The 21,739-nt window shown below is 35.8% G+C and overlaps 1 protein-coding gene across 1 annotated transcript; it reads right to left on the bottom strand.

Annotated features, from left to right (window-relative positions):
* Positions 1 to 4,255: 4,255 nt before the first annotated feature.
* On the bottom strand, positions 4,256 to 5,506 carry LOC110695437 (uncharacterized mitochondrial protein AtMg00810-like). Its single transcript, XM_021872669.1, has one exon. The coding sequence runs from the start codon at positions 5,504 to 5,506 to the stop codon at positions 4,256 to 4,258; it is 1,251 nt and encodes a 416-aa protein (XP_021728361.1).
* Positions 5,507 to 21,739: the final 16,233 nt, after the last annotated feature.

Genomic DNA, 21,739 nt, shown 5'->3' on the forward strand with positions numbered 1-21,739 from the left:
AAGGCCACTAGTGAAAGGAATTGATCTTTATCCCCGGACATGTGTCTTGAGCAACCACTGTCCAAATACCAATAGGTGTCTCCCTTCACTCTAGCCTGCAAGAGCAAATCAAACATTAGATTTAGGAACCCAAACATACTTGGGTCCCTTTTCAACAATATTAACAACTTGTTGATCCTTTCTTCTCCAAACACACTTTGCACCCTTGCTGTTCTTATTAGCACTAATTTTCTTAGCTGGACATTCATGTATCTTATGTCCATTTTTACCACAATGAAAACACACATGCATCTCTTTAGTCATGACATACTTGCCTCGTTGATATTCTTTGATCCAGGTGGTTTCTCTGGGAGACCAGTTAGTCCTGGTTCTCTGTCTAGTATAACCAAGACCAACTTTTCCTCTGTTTCCTCTTGATGAAGTCAGGTAATTTAAGGATTCTTGAGCATTCAATAATTTGTCCACATGTCTATGACTATCATTAAGTTCTTTTTCTCTGGTTTCAAGTGTTTTAGTTAACAATTCGTTTTTCTCTTTAAGAAAATCAAAGTTACTTTTTAAAGCTTCGAATTGTAGATTAAGCTTTGAAACCATAGAGTCAATAGACATGTCAACAACCACTGGTTGCTTGTCCTTTTTCAGTTGATTGATTTCCGCATGCAAATCACAAATATTACTTTCATACTTATCAATCGTATTACTGACATCTACACTGGTACCTGTAGGGGAAACAGTGAACTGTGCAGCTTTAAGTGAAGCAATTTCCTTGTGAGAGTTTTCCAGGTTGTAAGCCAATGTTTCAAAGGCCTTCAACAAGGAAGTTCTAGTACACGAATTTGCTTTACTTATAGCTACTGAAAAATCAAGAGTATCACTAGTGGTTGATAAGTCTCTAGGGAACCAGGAGGTCAGATCCTCTTCACCATCAATTGGTTCAAACGATCTTTCCTTTTCTAGTTCCACTTTACACTTGTCCAATTCAACCTCTAGTTCTGCTACTTGATTTTTTAGTTCATAACAGACTCCTTCTAGATGATCACAACTAGCAATAGCAATATTACATTCACCACGTTTTTCTTTTAATTCTCTTTTGCAAGTTATGTATGTTTCACTTAGTTTATAGCATTCATCTAGTAAGGAATCAATACAAGCAAGCATATTTTCTCTATCATATTCATGCATATCTTCTCTAATTTGCTTTAAGCTTACCTTGCGTTCATGTAGTACATCCTTCTTTGCCATAAAGCATTTGTTGAATGTACTGGTTCCCCCTCTGGTTCCTGGACCAGTGCTGTTTTCCTTGATGTTTGTAAAGGCAGTTAGGCAAACATCTGAGTTGGGTGATCCTTCTTCTTCATCTGACCCTGAGTCAGAGTCTCCCCACATGGAAGCTATCATGGCATTCTTGTATGCTTGTTTATCTCCGGATTTAGACTGTTTGTCATTCCACTTAGGACAATCTCGAATAAGATGTCCTTTTTCTCCACACTTGAAACATCCTGTAGAAGAAGAATTAGAGTTAGATTTTTTATAGTTTTTAAAATGCTTACCTTTGAAATTCTTTCTTTGATCTCGAAGAGATCTCTCAAATCTTTTTGCAATCATGCTAATTTCATCTTCATCATCTTCTACTGTTCCCTTAAGCGCCATGCCTCTTGCTGGTTCCTTCTCAGACTTAGAGTCAATCAGCATCTCATGAGTCATAAGGGAACCAATCAGCTGTTCCAGAGACAAGGTAGACAGGTCCTTTGCTTCATATACTGCTGTTACCTTGGCTGTCCATGCATCTGTTAAACTACGCAATAATTTTCTCACAAGATCCTCGTCAGATAAATTTTTACCAAGAGATCTAAGATCATTTACAATAGTCATAAACCTACGAAAGCAATCATTGATTTTTTCATTTTTATTCATGGCAAACAATTCATATTTAGACATGATTAAATCAATTTTAGACCGTTTTACCTCACTGGTTCCCTCAAACGCAAGTTCAAGGGTGTCCCATATCTCCTTAGCACTACTGCAGCCAGATATACGATTTGTTTCGGTCTCACCTATTGCTTGTTGTAGTATTGACATTGCCTTAGCATTCTTCTCCAGCAACTTGTAATCAGCAGTGACCAATTCGCTATCTTTCTTGGGAACCTGGTTCCCCTCAACATCTGTCTTGAGAATGATATTTGGACCATTTTTAACTACGAGCCAGCATTCATAATCAATACCCATGATAACATTTTGGATCCTGTTCTTCCACCAAGCATAATTATTTCCATTAAACTTGGGTGACTTGTTGTCATAACCGATTGCACTTAATTCTTGAGTACTCATTCTTAACTCCTCTAGATGTTACTCTTTCGAGAAGCTTAGGCTCTGATACCAATTGAAGGTTCAATGGGCACTCAAGAGGGGGGGGGGGTGAATTGAGTGTTAAGTAATCGTTGGCTAATTTTGCTTCTTTTCGGATTATGTGTGAGGAACCAGTTGTGCTGGTTCCCGTACGCAGCGGAATATAAATAAGCAATAAAGAAGACAACAAATTTAACGAGGTTCAGCCAACTCAGGCCTACGTCCTCCTATCCTAAGTTCTTTATTAATCTACTCCGAAAAACAAAGACAAAGAACACTCTGCTGTTTCCCTACTCCGGGAACCAGCAAACCCCACACTCTACTCCGAGTGTGCTCTCGACTTACACTCGTAAGCCCAATGTGTTTGAACTCACAAACACTCACCCAGCCTTTAACCCCTTTGTTAAAGACTCAATACAAGAATCAAGAACTCTCCTTTGATCTCACTTCTACGAAGCTAATTAAGAGAAAAAGTTTAAGTACTAGAATGCTCTTGTATATAACTTGATGAATGGGATTAGTGCTTAAGTATATGCTCTCAAATAATTGCTCTTTTTAATTTCTGGAGAGGCACACGAAATATGTGAAATAAGATGAGTTTATATAAGCTTAGATTCCTAAAACCTAGTTTCCTTAAATCACACAATCTTAGAGAATAAGATATATTGTAATTTTAGGAAAGTATTTATCTTATTTGATTTAATCACAAAGATAGAATCAATTAAGATAAATACTCCTAGTTTTTAGGTAACCAAGAATATTTCATCTTATTTCCAGCTGCACAAAATATTTTCAAAATAATCTTTTCGAAAAAATCTTTTTGTAAAATCTTTTTCCAAAACGGCAGCTCGAATATTTCGTACAGTGAACCTGGTTCCCCGACCTGGTTCCCTGAATTGAAACATGTTATGAAACCTGTTCCAACTTTGTACCAGATTTCATATCATACTTCAATATACTTTTAAGCACTTATATAACCCAAACATGCAAGCATACTACGGAGCATATTACATGAAAACCTAGATAACATATTAAAGCATAAATCGTCTTTTCTTCATGTAATCTTCAAGACTTGAATCTTCCTTGAATACTTCTATTATGAGCAAACAATCTTTCTTCGAAATATCTTCGAAAGGCTTCTATGCTCCAAGTCTTGGAATCAACTCAACTACTGCACATGTAACATGGTTAATGCACAATAAAGAGTATGTGACTGCTTTTCCGCATAGCAGTCAAGGAAACGGTTCATACTGGTTCCCCACCAGTACATAGCACATTTATCATCTAACTGTTTCCTGTATATAGATAAGTTAGTTCAATAGATAACTCATATAGTCAATAACTTATCTAGGGAAACAGTGTTCTATTATAGCTGGTTCCAACCAACTGTTTTCAACACTTATTAAAACCTATTTCCCATAGCTGTTTGTCATCATTCAAAACCATCATTCAAAACCTAAGGGACTCAACAAACGCCTTTCAGAGTATCCATTATGTTAAGTGGGTGACTCCATTGGTGGCTAGGTAAGGAGAGAGCTTTCTATATTTAGCACTGTTATCGAAAATATAGTGTAATTACGAGTTTGTTGAAGTACTTTACAACCAAAGCCTTGAATCAAATGAAAACATTTTCAGTTTCAGATTTATACTTCAAGGGATAAAGCCACACATACTTTGAGGGGTAAGTTTTGTATGCTAGCCACACGCTGTGACCACATAAGTTTATAAGAGTAATCTTCATTTATATGTGTTAGATATTCGAAAAAAATCCTCAATCTGGAGTGTGTACCATTGATCACTTTATATAATGTTTACAAGCCTAATCCTATTCACGTTAAGAATCTAATAAGATAAACATACAAAATATATACAAATATATCCGACAAATATTATCTAAAAATAATATCTATCACACCCCCACAGTCGAAGCGGGAGGAGGTCGTACGCAGAGACTGGATCTGAAGTCTAAGAATAGCTCCCTTGATAGGCCCTTAGTGAAGACGTCTGCAAACTGATATCGTGATGGAACATGAAGGACCCGTACCTCACCCAACACAACCGTTTCCCGAACAAAGTAGATGTCCAATTCCACAAGTTTGGTGCGTTGGTGATGAACCGGGTTACTAGAGAGATAGATTGCACTGACATTATCACAGTAAACGATAGTAGCCTGTCGGAGGGGACAATGAAGCTCCAATAATAAATTACGAAGCCAACATGCTTCAGAAACCACGTTTGCAACGCCTCGATACTCCGCCTCTACACTTGATTTAGACAAAGTAGGTTGACGCTTTGCTGACCAAGAAACGAGGTTGTCCTCGAGAAAACAACAGTAACCCGATGTGGAACGACGGGTGTCAGGACAACCTCCCCAGTCAGCGTCAGTATAAGTAATCAAGCAAGTAGGAGCAGAAGGATATAAATGTAAACCGTGATCAATTGTACCCTGAATATAGCGCAGAATGCGTTTTAACGCATCAAAATGCGGCTCCCTAGGATCATGCATAAATAAACACAACTGTTGTACCGCATAAGCAATATCTGGACGAGTAAAAGTAAGATATTGAAGTGCACCTGCAAGGCTGCGATACAGAGTAGGATCCCGGAATGGAGAACCCGTATTAGCACTAAGTTTGGACTTAGTGTCGACAGGAGTGGCGGCAGGTTTACAAGAACTCATACCTGCATGCTCTAATATTTCCTGTGCATATTTTTGCTGAGACAATAACATAAAAGAGGGTGTGCGAGTAACTGCAATTCCCAAAAAATAACTCAGTGGCCCTAGGTCCGACATGGGAAATTCTGTCTGTAAGCTAGAAATAATTCCCGTGTGCAACCTGTCATAAGAAGTGATTAGAATAATATCATCAACATAAAGCAGTAAATATGCTAAGTCGTTCCCTTGCTTAAACGTGAAAAGAGAAGTGTCACTCTTAGCAATGACGAATCCCAACTTGATCAAAAAATTTGCAAAATGTTGATACCAAGCCCATGGGGCTTGTTTCAAACCATATAGAGCCTTGCGAAGACGGAAGACATATTCGGGCTTTCTCCGATCATAGAAACCCGGAGGTTGATGCATATAAACTGTTTCCTGTAAGTCACCATGCAGAAAAGCATTTTTAACATCTAGCTGATGTATGGACCACCTTTTAGCCATAGCTAAGCTGAGTACTGTGCGAATAGTTGCCGGTTTGACTACCGGACTGAATGTCTCATCACAATCAACTCCAATTTCCTACGACCTGCCATCACAAACAAGACGAGCTTTGTGCCTTTCAAGGTCACCAATAGACTTGTATTTATGCTTCAAAAGCCACATACAATTAACAACATTCACCCCCATAGGTCTAGGTACCAAATCCCAAGTTCCCGTTTTAATTAAAGCACTGTATTCATCTAACATTGCAGTATTCCAATTATGGTCTTGGAGGGCATGTTTGTGATTTTTTGGTAAAGGGGATTTATGCTCAATGGACAAGTGGGCATATTTTGGGTTTGGTTTGATAATGCCATGACAGGATCTTATCTGCATTTGAGGAGATGTGAGATTGTTGGGTCGAGTGAGGATAGAAGATTGGCGGGTTGGTAGAGTGCAGTGAGGTGGGCTAGGTGCAGTAGGGGGCGAACTGGGCCCTGGCTAAAGTGAGCCCAGACGCGGGGAGGAGGAGAGTCCAGCGCCCGAGTGACTGGTCGCTGGATCTGGGCTGACGGGGTCTACTGGGCCCACTTGGTTTCCAGCGGACGAGGGAGAGGGCGGCCCAGCGTGAGTAGGGGTAGGATGATGGTTTTGGGCTTGATTTTGTGAAGTGGGCTGCTGCAATAAAAAATGAGTTAGAAGCGGGGAGCTGTCATCACAACCCCAAAAATCATAATCCTTCAAATTAAATATTTCAATGTCTTTAAAGGGAAAAGTAGACTCATCGAAGGTTACGTGTCTTGAAATAATAACTTTTCGGGTTACAAGATCTTAGCCACGATGGTTAGAAGGGTACCCTAAAAAGACACAAGGAGTTGACCTAGGAGCAAGTTTATGAGGAGCTGTAGCTGAAAGGTTAGGAAAACATAAACAACCAAAAACCCGTAAATGATCATAAGATGGGTTTCTATGATACAAAGATTGAGCCGGGGTCATATGCTTGAGAGATTTAGATGGCAAAATATTTAAAAGATAAATGGTCGTCTCTAATGCATGTGACCAATAAGTCGGGGGTAAGGAAGCATGAAATAATATAGTGCGTTTGACATTATTAATGGTTCTAATCATTCGTTCAGCTTCTTCATTTTGAGATGAGGTGTGTGGACAAGAAAATCTAAAAACCATTCCATTATCAAGGCAAAATTGTTTGAACGGATCATTGTCGAATTCACGACCATGGTCACTTTGAAAGCATTTAACAGGGCATTCAAATTGGGTTTGCACAAATTGACGAAAATGTAAAAAAGATTGGAACGCTTGAGATTTGTAAGCAAGGGGAATAGCCCAAACGTAATGTGTAAAATCATCAAGAAGAACTAGACATTATTTATGACCATTAATACTCCTAATCGGAGATGTCCACAAATCAGCATGAATAATGTCAAAAGCGGCTATTGTATTATTAATTGAATCATTAAACGGAAGTCTAACATGTTTTCCTAATTGACAAGAAATGCAAAAAGAGGGGTCGTGCTCCTTATTACAAGAAATTAAATTATTGCTCCTAAGAAATTTGTAAAGAGGAAGCCTCGGGATGTCCTAAACGATCATGCCACGGGGTGACAGCAGTGAGAGAAGTGGCTAGGCAGGTGCTTGGAGTTGGATGGGTGATTGGATAGAGGTCCCCGGTACTATTGCAAATCGTTATTACCCTCCCCGTACAAAGATCCTTCACTGAAAAACCATTAGGGTCAAATTCAATAACACAGAATTATCAGAAGTAAATTTACGGACAAAAATTAAATTTTTAATAATTTGTGGTGCAAGGAGAACATTGTTAGGTCTAAGGTTTTTTTTTTTTTTTTTTGTGAGGGAGGTATGACCATAACCAATAATTGGAATACGATGTCCATTTCCTACTAAAATGTGATTTTTAGTGCTTAAATTAAAAAGAGGAAGAAGAGTACCGGGATTGTTTGTCATGTGAGACGTTGCACCCGAGTCCATGTACCATCCACTTTCCGGAGTTGAAAGACCCATAGACGAATATGCACTGCCAAGATCAGTTGGGGTCATCGGTGGGCCGTACGAAGCTGAGCCTATTGAGTAGGCCTACTGAGGGGGCCTGGTAAGGATGGGCCTGGGCTGGTATTGTCCAGATGTGGGAAATGGGGCTGGAGGGACGACCCAAGTCTGCTGCCATGCTTGTGGCTGATTGGGCCACTGCTGCTGCTGTTGGGCCCATTGAGGTTGCCCAATAGGATTGGGCTGGGATGGCCATTGTTGTTGTTCGGCATGCCGTTGCTATTGCGGGTTGGCAGGGGCACCACGGCCTGGTCCACCGTGACCATGACCTTTGACACGCCCCTTTCCTCCGCCACCACGACCTTTGCCGGAGGTGGTGCTCCCCTGGCCGGCGGACAGTTGTTGCGGCTGCTGCTGTGAGGTGTCCGCCTGCTGTCCCGATTGTTGCTGGACAACGAACGATGAAGGCAGAGGTGCAGAGTCGGAATTCCGTCGGGTTTCTTCTAAGAGAAGCCGAGACCTGGCGATATTGAACGATGGCAGAGGTACTGACTGAGCGATCATGGTGGCTACTGTGTCGTAATCAGTTTTGTTCAACCCCGCAACCAATCGAAGAACCAATTTTTTATCAGAAACGGGTTGATCGACGTTGGCTAATTGATCAGCGATGCTTTTTAACTATTGACAGAATGCAGTAACATTGGCAAAGTTATCAAGATGAAGAGTATTAAATTGATTCTCGAGGTAAACCGCCCTTGTACTCTTGTTATCTTGAAAAATATCTTTAATACGGTCCCAAATTTGCTGAGCAGTAGCCTTCCTAGTTAACACAGTATTGATAAGATCAACAGAAATCATTCCATAAATCCCGTGCTTAACGATTGCATCTAGACGAGTCCAAAGAGCATCGGAGATGTCAGTGGGTTTCTTAATCTTGGGGTCGATGTGGTCAAGAACGTTATAAGCACAAGCATGATTCTCAAACAACTCGACCCAAGTGAAATAATGGACGTTTGTGTAGTCAAGGGTAATCGGGATCGCATTCTTGATATAATTGACGACGAGGGTCGGGTGAAATTCATTCACTGTTGGAGGTGGCGGAGGAGGAGGTGAGGATTCGCCATCATTAGTCATAGGCTCAAGCTAGATTAAAGAGACAGTGAAGAAGAACAGAGGGCGGTAGTAAGGTGTAGCGGAAGCAAAAAAATAAAAAAATAGGAACGAAACCTAAAGCTGTGATACCATGTTAGATATTCGGGAAAACTCCTCAATCTGGAGTGTGTACCATTGATCACTTTATATAATGTTTACAAGCCTAACCCTAATCACGTTAGGAATCTAATAAGATAGACATACAAAATATATACAAATATATCCGACAAATATTATCTAACCTCAATTTTTCATAAGAGTAACCTCATGTTGTTCGTAAAAGTAATTCAAATTCATTATACGAGTAAATTTAACTAATTTGGAAATAAGTAACTTCATTTGTTCATTCGAGTAACTCCTATTCTTTTGTTTTAAAAAAGAGAAAATTGTGAAAAAAGACCTTTAAGTGGTCGACTTTTTGAAAAAGGACCTTTTAAGTGAAAACTTGTGAAAAAAGACCTTTTAAGTTGCATTTTGTTTGTATGGGGTACTTGTGTGAGCTTGCGTGGTGGGCAATGCCGGAGCTCCGGCGTTGACTATCACGTGACTTTTTTTTAGGTCGGGAAAGGACGAAAATTTGTGGATTTTTTTTTTTACACCACCCTCTTATTTCAATACTGAAAAACAATTAATCTATTGGTAAGGAAAGAACCTTCCAACCAAGAAATTGGGTTTCAATCCACACTAAAGACAATTTAAGGCATGAGATCCCCTTACCCCCAACTCTCAAAGTGTCTAGTCTACTAAATCGGGCTGAGTTAACTTGTAAACATTTATATTGGTGTGATAATGAAATGATATTTTTTTCCCTACTTTTTGATATTTACTTTAAAATTTAAAATTTAAAGTTGAAATGTTGAAATGGTATGTAAATTTACATGTGTTATTTAAAGAACATTAAAGTAGTTCTTATTTTTAATTTTTAATTTTTAATTTATATGTAAATTAACATGTAAATTCAACATGGAATAAAATAATTCAATTAATATTCATTTTAACATTTCAATATCATTAAGTAAGTAGTCTTTCCCTCTTCCCCTATGATCAAATATTGAAAGAACAGAGGGCGTATGATTTTATATTTCAAATAGAGTGATAATTATTTCATCATTCATTTTTTATAACTTGATGTATCAGAATAGATATGAAAGTTTCAACTTTAAAAAAGAAATTTTATGAAGCAAAAACCAAGCTTTGCATCACTAATGACGACGATGATGACACGAACAACATCGTAACAATGGAGGTATATATGTAAATATATCATCAATTTTCTATACTGCTTTCATCTCAGTTTAATTTGTTTTTATTTTTCTTTTCAATTTAGCATAGAAGTTAAGGACTCGCATAATCTCTAATTCAATTTAGAATTCTTTGCATGAAAAAAAAAAAACAGTTGTATTCTTAAGCACACCATATAATGAATTAATAATACATAAATGATAAGCAGCTATTTAGAGATTGAGGTGGTACCATAAAGTTTACATGTCTTACTAAAACAACTTAGCTTTTTATTAAATAAATTCACACCAGCATTAAACTATTGTGTAAGTAATTTATATGACAAGAGTGCCTCTATCATAAGACAAATTAAAGGGGGTTTGTCCTTAACATGAAGTATCCATATTACCCCTTATCAATTAAGAGTTTAATTGTTATAAATAGTGAATAGTCTGAAAAAAAAAATGGTTGTAAAGACAGTAAGAATCAATGTCATAAATTAACCCTAAATCAATCAAGTTTAATTTCATCACAATCATTATAGAAGCAAATATCAAAAACAAAAATATGCCCAAAATAAATATATATCGAACATTAAAAGCATAATTAGGGTTTGTTCTCATTGACTGAACTCAGCTGAATTGAACTGAACTGAACTGAGCTGAACTGAACTGAGCTAAACTAAACTGAACTGAACTGAATTTCAACGTAAGAGAACAGGCCCTTAGTCACTTTGCAGTATGAGTAAATAAATAAAATAAAATAATTTATAACATTAATTTTAACAAGGTTAATTTAATAGAAAAATCAATTATTATTGTGTCATTTTTTAGGAAACAATTTCAACAAATAATAGATTTTACACAACAAATTATGTTGATCTTATAAAATAGTCAAAGAAACAAATCAATAAAATTATCCACAAAACAAGGATATTAAAGAACTATTACCTACATGCACCCTATTTTTCACATTTAATTTCTATTTTATAGATAAATCTTATAGTATGTTTTATATTGAAACATATATGTGACTGAGAAAGTGTTGTCCTGTGTAGTCCATACTCATGATAAGGTGGATATAAGTTATGAGATACCACCGCCGTGAAATATTATGTGCCACTTTGAAATATTTTATATCTCATAAATAATAATTCAAAATTGCACATAACATTTAACGGAGGTAGCATTTCATATAAGTTATTACTTATTGAATAACTTAAGTTTTTATACTAAGACATTAGTCTAAGGACATTTCATATAAGTTTTTGAAATTTTCAATAAGTTATTGAAAATAGCAACTTTTTGAATTTTCTGTAATGGGTTGGTGGATTTGCTGTGAAATGGACACTTCTTACACTTTTGCGTATGCAATGTTCAGTTCGCCCGGGTTGTAATGAACAATATTTACAAGGTCTTATATATTCTATTCATTAGAAAATTATTTACTACGTATTTAAGTTATTCTTTGCGCTGAACATAATTTATTTAACTAAAATAAAATATTTTTGTTGAAATTCATTTTATTTTACAATTTATCTAATTTTTTCTTTGATCGAGTCTATGTTGCACAAACTTGAGCTGAGGTTGGGTGTCATATCCAACAAGGGGTTGGGGGATCTGATCCTTTGATTCTAAAAATAGCCAATATGGGGATACGAAAAAGTGTCTTGATAAATTTTTTGGACACTGTTCGGATATAAAATGTCATTAAACTTTTTAGATATTTAGGACTTGTTTTTTTATGTTGAAATTCAGTTTAGTTTAGTTCATTTCAGTTCAGTTTAGCTCAGCTCAGCTCAACTCAGTTCAGTTCAGTTCAGCTCCTAATTTCCTTCTCTTATAAAATATTCATTTCATTTCAGTTCAGTTCAGTTCATCTCAATTCAGTTCAGCTCAGTTCAGCTCAATTCAGTTCAGCTGAGTTCAGTCAATGAGAACAGGCCCTTAGTTATATAAAATATTATTATTAAAAAAACAATAATGAATTGATATGAAAAAAAAATTAAAGTAATACTACCTCCGTTTCTTTTTAGTTGATACGTATTCTTTTTAGGAAGTTTTTTTTTAGTTGACACGTTTTCTTTTGAGGTAAATTTTTTTACCTTGCATTTACAAGCTACCCCACTTGTTTTTTCACTTTCTCTCACTCTTTCTCCTCTCCTTAATATATGTGTCTAAATCAAACACGTCAACTAAATAAAAATGGAGAAAGTAATAAGTTGAAAAGTAATACTCCCTCCGTTACATATTACTCGCAACAAAGAAATATTTCATGTCTTATAAATAATACCTCTTTGTTGCGAGTAATTCGTAAGGAAATAATTAATAGTTATAGGTACACTTATAGAAAAAACCTTTAAAAAATTTATGTAAAATAATAGAGGATGAGTGGTCAAATGAAAAAAAAAAAAAGTACATAAAATAAATAAATAACTTTCAAAAGCTACCAGACAGTTGTAGCACTTTTCCGCCCGTAGTTAACATTTGTCTCACACTCCCACATTTGCATCCAAATTTTACCTTGATATTATCCAAGTGAATACCAAAATTTTCATTTTCTTTTCTTTTTCTAATTTCGAACAACTCGTGCCGCAAACAATGGAGTTCCACACAAAATTTCGACCAACTCACAAATTGCAAGATATATTTCAGGTTTTCATTCCATGACATAAGATGTCGACCCTTGCTTTAGGACACTTCTCCAGTACACAAGTCGACACTTCAACCCAGGCGAGTCGCACATTGTGTCAAGTCAACATGTGTTACTATGGGTGTCGCGGTAACACATCTTTAGTTTATCGATTTATTTTTTTAAAAAAAGGTAGTTTATCGATTTATTTAAAATAAAAAAAGTAGTTTATCCATTATAATAATTACAAGTAGGATTTTTTAATAATAAAAAAAATTATATGTTCTAAAATAAACTAATTTTTCTAGAATTGTAATTAAAAGGTTTTTTTGTCAAAACTACCCAATAAAACATAATTTATGTGAGAAACTACCAAATAAAAAAAAATTATCGTAAGAAAATACCTAATAAAGATAAAATATTGTAAAATACTACCTTGGCTGAATTTTCACAATTAACATAATTTTGCGGCATTGATCCGCCACAAAACACCCCCGAAATCACCACAAGGGTTGGTTTTCAAGGTGGTTATGCTATTTTTGGGGTGATTAGAGGATATTCCGAGTTAGTGAGCGTAGTTTCATGATATTGGTTTTTGGGGTTAGAGCTGGTGGTTTTGGGGTTAGAGGGCGGTTGAGGTGATTTGAAGTAGGTTATGTCTTTTGGGGGAGGGGGGGGGGGAAGCGCTTGTTTTGGGAGTGTTTTGAGGTGTGTTAATTCCGACAGAGGTAGTATTTTACAACATTTTATCTTTCATTAGGTAGTTTCTTACATCATTTTACCTTTTATTAGGTAGTTTCTCTTAAATTATGGGCTTTATTTGGTAATTTTTGCAAGAAATTAAAACGATGTTAGTGATTATACACTATATGGGTTACTTATTGAAATTGAGTTTCTATATAACCATAATATAACATCAAGTGTAACTTATTTCAATCAAGGCATGTTTATTCTATGCATAATACCATAACTTGGAAAGGTTAGTTAGAAACAGTGCTACAATTAAAGAAAAAAAAATCACTACTTTAATAAATTAAATCACATCATGCTTCTTAAACATAAAAAATAACAAAATCAAAAATCAATTAAAGTAAATTAATCATGATAATAAAAAGGAAATTTGACTTATTGCTCAACTAAAATGCGCCCTTTGGCTTTGGCTACCCCTAAAAAAATTAATTTTATTTTACTACCACCCAATACCTTAATGTATGTAAAGGTTTTGCTACCACTTAATATTTTCCAATTACTATTTCCGTTGGTTGAGCCCACTTATTTACTTCCTTTCATTTTCTGGTTCTTCTCTCTCCACGTACCTCCATCACAACAGCCCATTACGATGAAAATAACCATTATATAACAGTATTTTCTATACCTAATTGGTATGCATCATAATATTAGTGAATATTATACTTCAAAAAAATATAAAATTGTAATAATAGTTCACACAATTTATTAAGTTTTGGTAACAGTGAGTTTGTAATTTTTTTTTTTTTTGGACATCAATGAGTTTGTAATTTTTTTATTCTTAAATCAATGAAGTACTTTTCGAGCAATCACTACAAAATATATATTTTAAAGCATTTTAATAACTGATTTTTCAAATACAGATGTATTTGAAGTTGGAAGACCTCTTGTTAAGAAAAAACTCAATACGTGATGGAGATTCTATAGAAAGTCATGCTCTAAAGGTTCCATTTTTCTTACAATATATTAATATAGATTACTCAATTTTTATATAATTGATAGACTTTTTATTATTTACATTGATTTGTTAGAAATAAATAAACGATTGACTTGTTTTTAGCTGACCACTGAAAGTTTGTATTATTTTTGACAATTTTACCTTCTATATACACATTATTAAATAATACAAATAAAAGTAGCAGACTCGCTATTCCATTAAAATTTTACAGAGTAGTTTTTTTTTAAGGTTGATCAGTCATTTTGAACTTTTTGGGACCACACTTTTTTTCTTTACACCCTATCCATCTTATTATTAGTACTACATGTGAAAAGAAATTTACAAGATTTAACAATGTATTTTTAATTCTTGGTATGTATATCCATATATAACATAGGGAATGAATATTTTTTAAATTAATAAGGAAGTATTATTACAATAATAATTTCTTATCTTATATAATCCCTCCGTTTTTAAATTCTTGCTCATTTTTCCTTTTTCGGCCATTTTTAAATAATTGCTCCATTTTATTATTTGGAAAGCTTTTACAATATTAAATTAATTTCTCTCACCTAGTTGAGAACTACAAAATTTGATCATATACACATGATATAAATATTACAAGAATAAATATTTAGAAATAGAGAAAGAGTATTTTGGCGGGAAGAGCATATACTACTAAACATATATGTATATCATTTTTGGTGTTTGTATTAGTATAATTACATAAATTCGACCATACTCTATAGATGTATCCTATCATTACCATATTCTATAGACAACCCCATTTTTGAGATTTTGATGGCCCAGGGAAAAGATACAAATTGGGGCCCTAATTAACAAATAAATAATACAATGTTAATTTTAATAAATGGGTGTGCACATTTTGTTTTTTTTTGAATTTTTTTTACAGATACATACTATGAAAATTTCCCTTGTTGCATCTTCTATTCTTTCACCACTCACCAACACCCACTAACCCATACAATAAAGCCACCTTACCTTAAACCCACCATAACACCATCACCTTATCCAACATCTCTATTTCTCCAACTCCTTCTCACTTCACTGGACCCCACTACCATCACCACTCCCTAACCACTAAATCACCACCTCATAAACCCCTCCTGCAGCAGCACCTCCACCCACAACCACCAAGTATAAAAAAATACGAAGCACAAAATAGTAGAAACAATTTTTAAAGGGAAATCAACCAAATTACATAATTATATATGAATAATGAACTTACAAATTAATCATTGCCTCTTTGGTAACGGTTCAAGACAACCAATCAATGTGATATTTTTTTCCCCCGATGGTCCTTGAAATTATTTATACATATAAATGAAAATTTAATGGAAAGAAGAGAATGTGATGAGTGATGGAGGACATGGTGAGAGGTTATATACAATTAGATTGATGCCCATTGAAAATTAAAGAGTAAAATAATCGGTAATTAAAATTTTCAACTTCATTTGAATGGAATTAATTTGACTAGAAATTGGGAAGAGTTACAATTTTTTTTGAAAGAGAATCAAATTATTCATCACTTTGGAAAGTGAATTAATTGGGCGGATAATCAGAGAAGAAGGAACCAAAAAAGCAGTTGATATTCTTTTGTATTGACTTTGCTTGTCTATTTTTTTAATTAGGGCCTTATCTCATAACTGAACTTGGGCTTTTCAAGTTGGGGCCTAGGGCGGTTGCCCCAGTAGCCCTGCCTTTGCTACGGCCCTGTATATAGATGTATCCTATAATGATATTTCGACCCCAATTGTCTCTATTTATCATATAGTATTATTGTCATAATCTCTCTCCTCCAATTCTCTCCACTACTTTTGTTTTTTTTCATTTTTTTTGTTTTCCACTTACCCCACTATCTCCATATTTTATTACTTTCTCCAATTTCTCCAAAAACTCCGCACATGGAGAAATAGAGCAATTACTTAAAAACGGAGGTGTAGGGAATAATTTCAAGCCTTTAAAATCCCACTAGCTTGAACCCCAGTGTGATCATACACTAAAGTACGGTGGCGTCCAAAAGGGAAGAAGATAGAGCAAAAGTGTCGCCAACAAGTTTGTAAGGAGCTTGTAAACCGTTCACGAGGTGAAGGTTACACCCCTTAACGATCTAAGAGATCGTCAACTCCATAAGGTCATGAACCAAATAAGGGTTCGGGGATGAAGGTACAAATCCAACCTAAAAGAGATTGAACCTGCCCTAATAATAGGCCTCTACTTTATTCTGCTCGTATTCATGTGCGCTTTCTGATTAACATGCAATCAATAGGTTAACCCTAAACCTGTTTAATCTATGTTGGTTGATATAATGCACAAATAAACTATTATTGGCGATCAATTGAATTATAATCACAATTAACCTAACAAGATTATTAATTATCTTATTAAGCGTGATTGCAAGTACCAATTCCCTTTAACATGCAATAAAAGGTGTGATCAAGCAATAAAGAATAAGCATCAAACAACATAATAAATAATCAACATCATTAATAATAATAATAATCATCATAAAATTATAATCATAATAACCATAAATTATAACAATTATAATCATAATCATGTTCATGTTAATATTAAAGCATAAAAATAGCAAGATCCTAGGCATGATACTAACAAGATTAATAACAAACCCTAGCATGTCACTAAGCAATAAAAATCAAATCTTTAACCCTAACATGATACTAGCAATCATAAATATTAGGAAGAACATAGGAAACATCGTACTTTTAATCATACTTAATATTAAAACATCCTAGACATGATACTAGGAACATCATAACAACATAAACATGATATCTACATCATAATATCAATAAATCAATTAAAGCACTTACTTTGATGCTTCGTACCTCTTTCTAATTACAAAATACACACGTTAGTAACTTCAAGGAAAAATAATAATCAAAGCAATTAAATTAAATAATTGAAAGAGAGATTTGGGACCAAACCCTCAGAAATTAAAACCTTTCACGTCTAGGGCGAAGGCAACTTCGAATATGGCTAGGTGTTTCAAGATCTTGTGAATGCGGAATTTTGTATTAAAAAGCAAGAAAAATTAAAAAAAGAAAAGAAAAGAATGCTAAAGGATGAATATTATTTAAAATTGATGAATGAATGAATGAATGATTTGATTGAAGATGAAGAGAATGAATTAAAAGAATTGATGAATGATTGATGCTTCTTGATGAATGATGAAGATAGTTGGTAATTGGTGAATGAAAACGGAGTTTTTGATACGATATTTATAGAGAAAATCATCCAAAAAAGATAATTTAACAAAACAGAGTCTAAAGATCGTAAAACAACATTGGCGCCAACCCTGGCTAGTTGGCGCCAGCACCAGTGGCTAGCGCCTGACGCCAATCCAGGTTCCAGGCGCTAAGGCCTGGGGTTGGACGCCAAACTGTTTTTCAACGCGTTTTCGAAAATATGATAAATTTCCCGTACTGGAAGATAAAATAATATAATTCCATCGAAAATGCTATTTGATCTTGATTAAAACTATGAAAAGTCCTAATTAAATTAGGAATGAAAAGAACCTTCTAGAAGATTCTAGAATACTAAAACCATTCCTAATTCATTAGGAATGATAAATCACATTAGGCCCTCCCCTAGATCATTGGGTCGTACATAAAGCTCAAACCGGGCCCAGTTTAGTAAATTGGCCATAATTTATTCAATATTCATCGGAATTGGGCTTATAATATATCGTTGGAAAGGTCTTTGCAAGCCCCATCCAACTACACCACTATTGGACCCATATCATGGAACAACCAAACTGAATTGGATGTTTTCTTAAAATAAAGTTTTCCAAAACAGGGAGAAGAGAAAAGAAATAAGACTTTCCGCAACACTAGACCTTTCCACACTTTCGTTTCATTCGATTATGATTCGACGTGAAAGGTACTCATCACCGGGTTTGGTTTTGGGGAGACACAAATGGGTGTCTACAGAAGCCCCCACTTTGACTGAGTTTGGAGAAACGCAAGTTTCGAAAACAAAAGTCAAAGTATCGATAGGGACGGAGAATGATTCAAAACGTTCTGCGATCCTAAATCAATCTTGTAACGCCGATACCTGCAAACTAGCGTTAGTTAAACAGATAAAAGAGTTAAGAAACGCGTATCTTGCACCGTCGAGCACACGTCTCTGAAAGTAACCGATTGTTTTGATGACCTCCTGCAAGCTAGAGAATGCTATCCCGCTTGAAAACCGCTACGCCCGTAACTGCTTCCAAATTAAAAGATTGCTTTGCCTGAAACTATCCTCCTCCGTAATGATAATATTCCACATCCTAGGGAATACTATCGAAGATTGCTTCTCTTGAAACAATCCTCATCCGCATTGATAACATTCCACGTCCAAGGGAATACTATCGAAGATTGCTTCTCTTGAAACAATCCTCAGTTGTTTGTGACAACTCTCCACAATATAGGGAACACCACCTTGATGTTTCGATGTTCACTCGTCTCTGAACAAAGAGCTTCTTTTTGATATGTTCACTCGTCTCTGAACGAGGAGCTTCTTTTTTGATATGACTCCAATTTCCGCCGTGATAGTCTTCGAAAAGATCACTGCTTTTATCCTTAATGTTGCTATGCCAATACGCCGGCGCTTTGCTGCTTGTGAACCAGTATGTCGGTGCTTTTGCTGTGATGACAATCCTCTTTCTTTGGGAATAGTTGCCAACACAACTCTTATATGATGTTTGACAATCCGGTTTAGGGAAAGTTGTCAATGCTTCGTAACAATCCATCCTTGGAAATGTTGCCACGATGAAGCGAAAATCCGTATCTAAGAAAATTTGCCAAAATCCAACTTTGGGAAATTTGCCAATGCTTCGTAACAATCCTTCATAAGAACTTTGCTACGATCGACAATCCACATCTTGGAATATAACTCTTGAAAGAAATCCACCTTGGAAACTTGCCAACGCTATGCGACAATCCTTTTGGGAATATATTGCCACTATTGACAATCCGCGTCTTAGAACATTTGCAAGAAAGAGTCGACCGACAATCCACTTCGGGAAAATTTGCCACTTGCTGAAATGAATGACAATCCACGTTGAGGAACTTTTGCCGAAATTTATGATGAGTAGAGACCTTTGACAATCCTTTGGGAAATTTTGCCATAGGGAACTGGGTGTATGACAATCCAATCTCGGAAAACTTGCCAGCGATGTATGAATGTATGACAATCCGAACTTGGAAAAACTTGCCAATAAAGAAGGAGCTCGACAATCCACGCTTGGAAACTTTGCCAGAGATGACAATCCATTCTTGGAAAAATTGTCGTTTAAGTGCTTGCTTTTAAACCGATTGTAATGAGCCAATGTTTTAGGCGCTTAAGCTAAGTGAGACGATCTTTTGTCACGTCAATCACTTACTACGATTGTAATCGAGCCGACTACTAATCATGTCAAATTGCTTATAGGGGCTAACTGGCGTACCAAGGAACCCGAAATTGCTGCATGAGGTAGGAATCACCTTTCTGGGAGGCTTCGAGCTCTGTCGTTGCTGAGATATCTCTGGCGCCAAGAATTGGAGTAGGGTCTTCCCTATTCTGCTGCACCTGTATTTATTTTTTACTATAGAACATTACCAATTTCTTTAATTATCTTAGGGTTGACCTAAGGTTTAATGTTGCTTGACTCATTGACTTGACACGACTCAAGGTATAAACTTGACTCGATATGTTTGACTGACTCGAGGTTGAATCGACTCGAAGTGTAATGACACATGTGTTAGACTCAAATCAAAGTGATATGGCACGACATGACTCAATGTGTACATGACTCATGTGTGCATTGTAATGTGATCGTGCGACTCGAAAAATGCTAAAAAAGCAAAAATTTTCCGTCAATTTTGTGGAGGGTACCGACTTTCTCTCGAAAAAGAAATACGTGAAAAAGAAAATCAAAAGTTTGAAGATGCATGTTGAATGAGCTTAGTCAAATGTTGTTCGATACTATCTCTCAAGGTTCAAGGATTAATTCATCCTAGGCTATCTCAACTGTTGAATCAATAATGAAAGCATTTGGGTAACTTAGGCATGGAGGCTAAGCACTTCATACTTCTATGTAATGACAATTATGGTTGATGAGTGATGTTTATGAGACATGCTTCATCGTTATGTTAAGATTTCATGACTAAGGGTTCCTAAGGAAAGTATATTTGGTCATGTATGCGTGATGTGTGTGATAGTTACACTAAAGTTAGGCCGCAAGAGCTAAGTGTGTGAAAAGATATTATTTATTAAAAGAGTCAAATGGTGGTGACTCTTAGGCTAGGTAATCTACTGATGTAGGGATCAAGCCCCCAAGTCTAGCTCTAAATGAATAGGGTTGAGCATAGGAAATCCCTTGATATGATCATGGTGTAAGTGTGTGAATGTGAATATGAATGCATTTTTATTACGGCCGCACCTCGATGTGAGGTTGCCTACGTATCCGTTAGGAATCAGGCCGAACGTAGCTCTAGCCGAACCTCGCACAAGTGTGTATACCTCAAAAAGGTCTTTTAAGGGTTGTAACGTGGTTAGGCTAAAGGTTTAAAGAAGAAGGGGATAAAGGCTCAAGACCCTAGATAATCCCCCAAGGTGTGCAACCTTGCTTTTGAATATTTGTATTTTCATGCTTGAGGTTTTCTACTCTTTTTTTAGCTCTTTCTTTTGCTTTAGCATTTATTTTATTTTAGTAAGTGTGGGCAATCCCGATCATGCGGTCTATCACTCACTTGGCATTCATGTTTCTCAGGCACGGTACCGAGCACTCGATAAGAGACGCAATTTGAGACGTGTTCTTATCGAAGATATTTTCATATCAAAGACATTGGAACACTTGTTTTCATTTTTTATTTTTGCTTAATTTTTTCTATTGCTTTCTTTTGAATTTGCTCAAGCTTTCTTTAGAATTGCGTAAGTTGCACACCATCCCATCCCAAGGTTAGGTAGATGTAGGTTGAAAAAAGAAGGGTCTATCGTTAGACGAGGCTCAAAGTGGTTTATGAAGAAAGGATTGTAAATTAGAAAGGCGAAAGGAGATATGATGTGGCTACAAGGGGTGCCTCAAATCATTGGTATACCTTGTGCTTAGCTCGACATGGATTTTTTTTTAATTAATTATATTTGATGCAATATAATGAAATGATCATATATAAGGAAATAAATGCTCATTTTATTAAAAAGGGAAAAGAAAAGAAAAACTACAAACATAATCTAAAGGAAAAGAAAAGGTGCCTATGCTAGACTTATTGGGGAAAGGAAAAAATGAAAAACAAATAGAAAAAGAGGTCATGAAATCTTGTCATTGAAGTTCGCCTCTTGTCTTGTGTTGTTTGCGTCATCATTAAGTCTTCTCTCTAGCTAGAGGCAATGGGATCTTATTTGATTCTATGAGATCTTGAATGAGATTTTGAAACCTGTAGCATTCATCAGTAGTATGACCGTTTCCTCGATGGTACTTGCAATAGGAGTTTGGATTCCATCTCGAAGATCGATTTTCTGGTGTTGGATCCTCG

Source organism: Chenopodium quinoa, unplaced genomic scaffold, assembly GCF_001683475.1.
Source record: "Chenopodium quinoa cultivar QQ74 unplaced genomic scaffold, ASM168347v1, whole genome shotgun sequence".
Lineage (NCBI taxonomy): Eukaryota > Viridiplantae > Streptophyta > Magnoliopsida > Caryophyllales > Amaranthaceae > Chenopodium > Chenopodium quinoa.

Excerpts from the sequence above, each read along its gene's own strand:
- LOC110695437 (XM_021872669.1), bottom strand. The coding sequence starts at position 5,506 with ATGGCTAAAAGGTGGTCCATACATCAGCTAGATGTTAAAAATGCTTTT.